Source organism: Austrofundulus limnaeus, unplaced genomic scaffold (genome assembly GCF_001266775.1).
Source record: "Austrofundulus limnaeus strain Quisiro unplaced genomic scaffold, Austrofundulus_limnaeus-1.0 Scaffold668, whole genome shotgun sequence".
Classification (NCBI taxonomy): domain Eukaryota; kingdom Metazoa; phylum Chordata; class Actinopteri; order Cyprinodontiformes; family Rivulidae; genus Austrofundulus; species Austrofundulus limnaeus.
Genome location: NW_013953070.1, coordinates 52,104 through 53,279, shown reverse-complemented (window position 1 = coordinate 53,279; position 1,176 = coordinate 52,104). Strand labels below are relative to the sequence as shown.

Here is a 1,176-nt window from a genome sequence, read left to right as displayed (position 1 = left end):
GAGAGAGAGAGAGAGAGAGAGAGAGAGAGAGAGAGAGAGAGAGAGAGAGAGAGCATCAGTTGAGAGGCACGCGCGGTCGGAGCCACACGCGTTAATTAGCGGCGGGACACATTAACCGGATTATGTGGGTCTGGGGAGAATAAGAAGTGGCCTGAATCCGGTGTCACGCGGGATTAAGTGCCAGGAGCCCGTCCCACCGCTCTGCCATCACCAGCATGGGCATAGACCGCCGGCGGAGAGCCTCCCTGGCTCTCAGCTTGAACTTCCTCGCGCTGTTCCTGGCGGTGTCGGCGCTCACCACCAGCTACTGGTGCGAGGGCACGCGCAAAGTGGTGAAGCCGTTCTGCTCCGGCCCGGTCACCACCAAGCAGTCGTTCTGCATCATGTTCAACAGCTCCAACGTCAACGACACGCGCCTGGTGCAGTACATCTGGGAGACCGGCGAGGACAAGTACGTGATGAGGAAGTTTCACACCGGCATCTGGTTCTCCTGCGAGCAGAACATCAACATGAGCGGTGAGTTACTTGGTGCGCGCAGGGACGTGCGTCACGGACACTGAGCTGCGGGTAGGTCCAGTAAACTCTGGGAAAAAAACAAACAAACAATGGCAAATATCTTTTGTTTTAAATAAAACAAGCTTTATCTGCAACACTGAGTGGATTTACGGATTAATCCCAGAGAAGTCTTCACATCAGAATATTCCCTCACAATCTGTTTATCACAAGCTTTATCCGTTAGGCTGTATTCACCCCATTCCACCCTTTACAAAATATTTTTAAGACGCTAAAAGGAAAGTATAAAAAAAAAGCAATCATCAATGGAGGCCGGTGGGCCACTTTCGGACGCAAGGAGGACCCGTCTGGTCTGATGGGCGAGGTGTTTAAATTCAAAGCTGAGGATGTACATATTATATTTGTATTTGACACTTTAATGCTGTGGTTTTCATATTTGGACATCACAGTGGYGGATCWAGGATTTTTCTTAGTAAGGAGCCAACAATATTCATAGAGGAGGCCAAGTGTTTATCCAGCCACACATTTATGTAATAAAAATAAAGCTTGCACAGTAAATTATCCTTACCAAGTTTACATGCATTTTTACATAGATAAAATACTCTCAAACACACAGCATGTGAGAAAATCCAGCCATCCTTTGTCAGCTGTAAGACTTTTTCT

At 48.0% G+C, this 1,176-nt stretch overlaps 1 protein-coding gene across 1 annotated transcript in view; it reads left to right on the top strand.

Moving 5' to 3' along the window:
• Positions 1–36: 36 nt before the first annotated feature.
• LOC106531730 (germ cell-specific gene 1-like protein) overlaps positions 37–1,176 on the top strand; it is a 50,874-nt gene continuing 49,734 nt past the window's right edge. Inside the window, exon 1 of the mRNA XM_014027646.1 lies at positions 37–516. Within this exon, the coding sequence (XP_013883100.1) occupies positions 216–516 (301 nt within the window). The 5' untranslated portion in view covers positions 37–215. The remainder of the gene's footprint in view (positions 517–1,176) is intronic.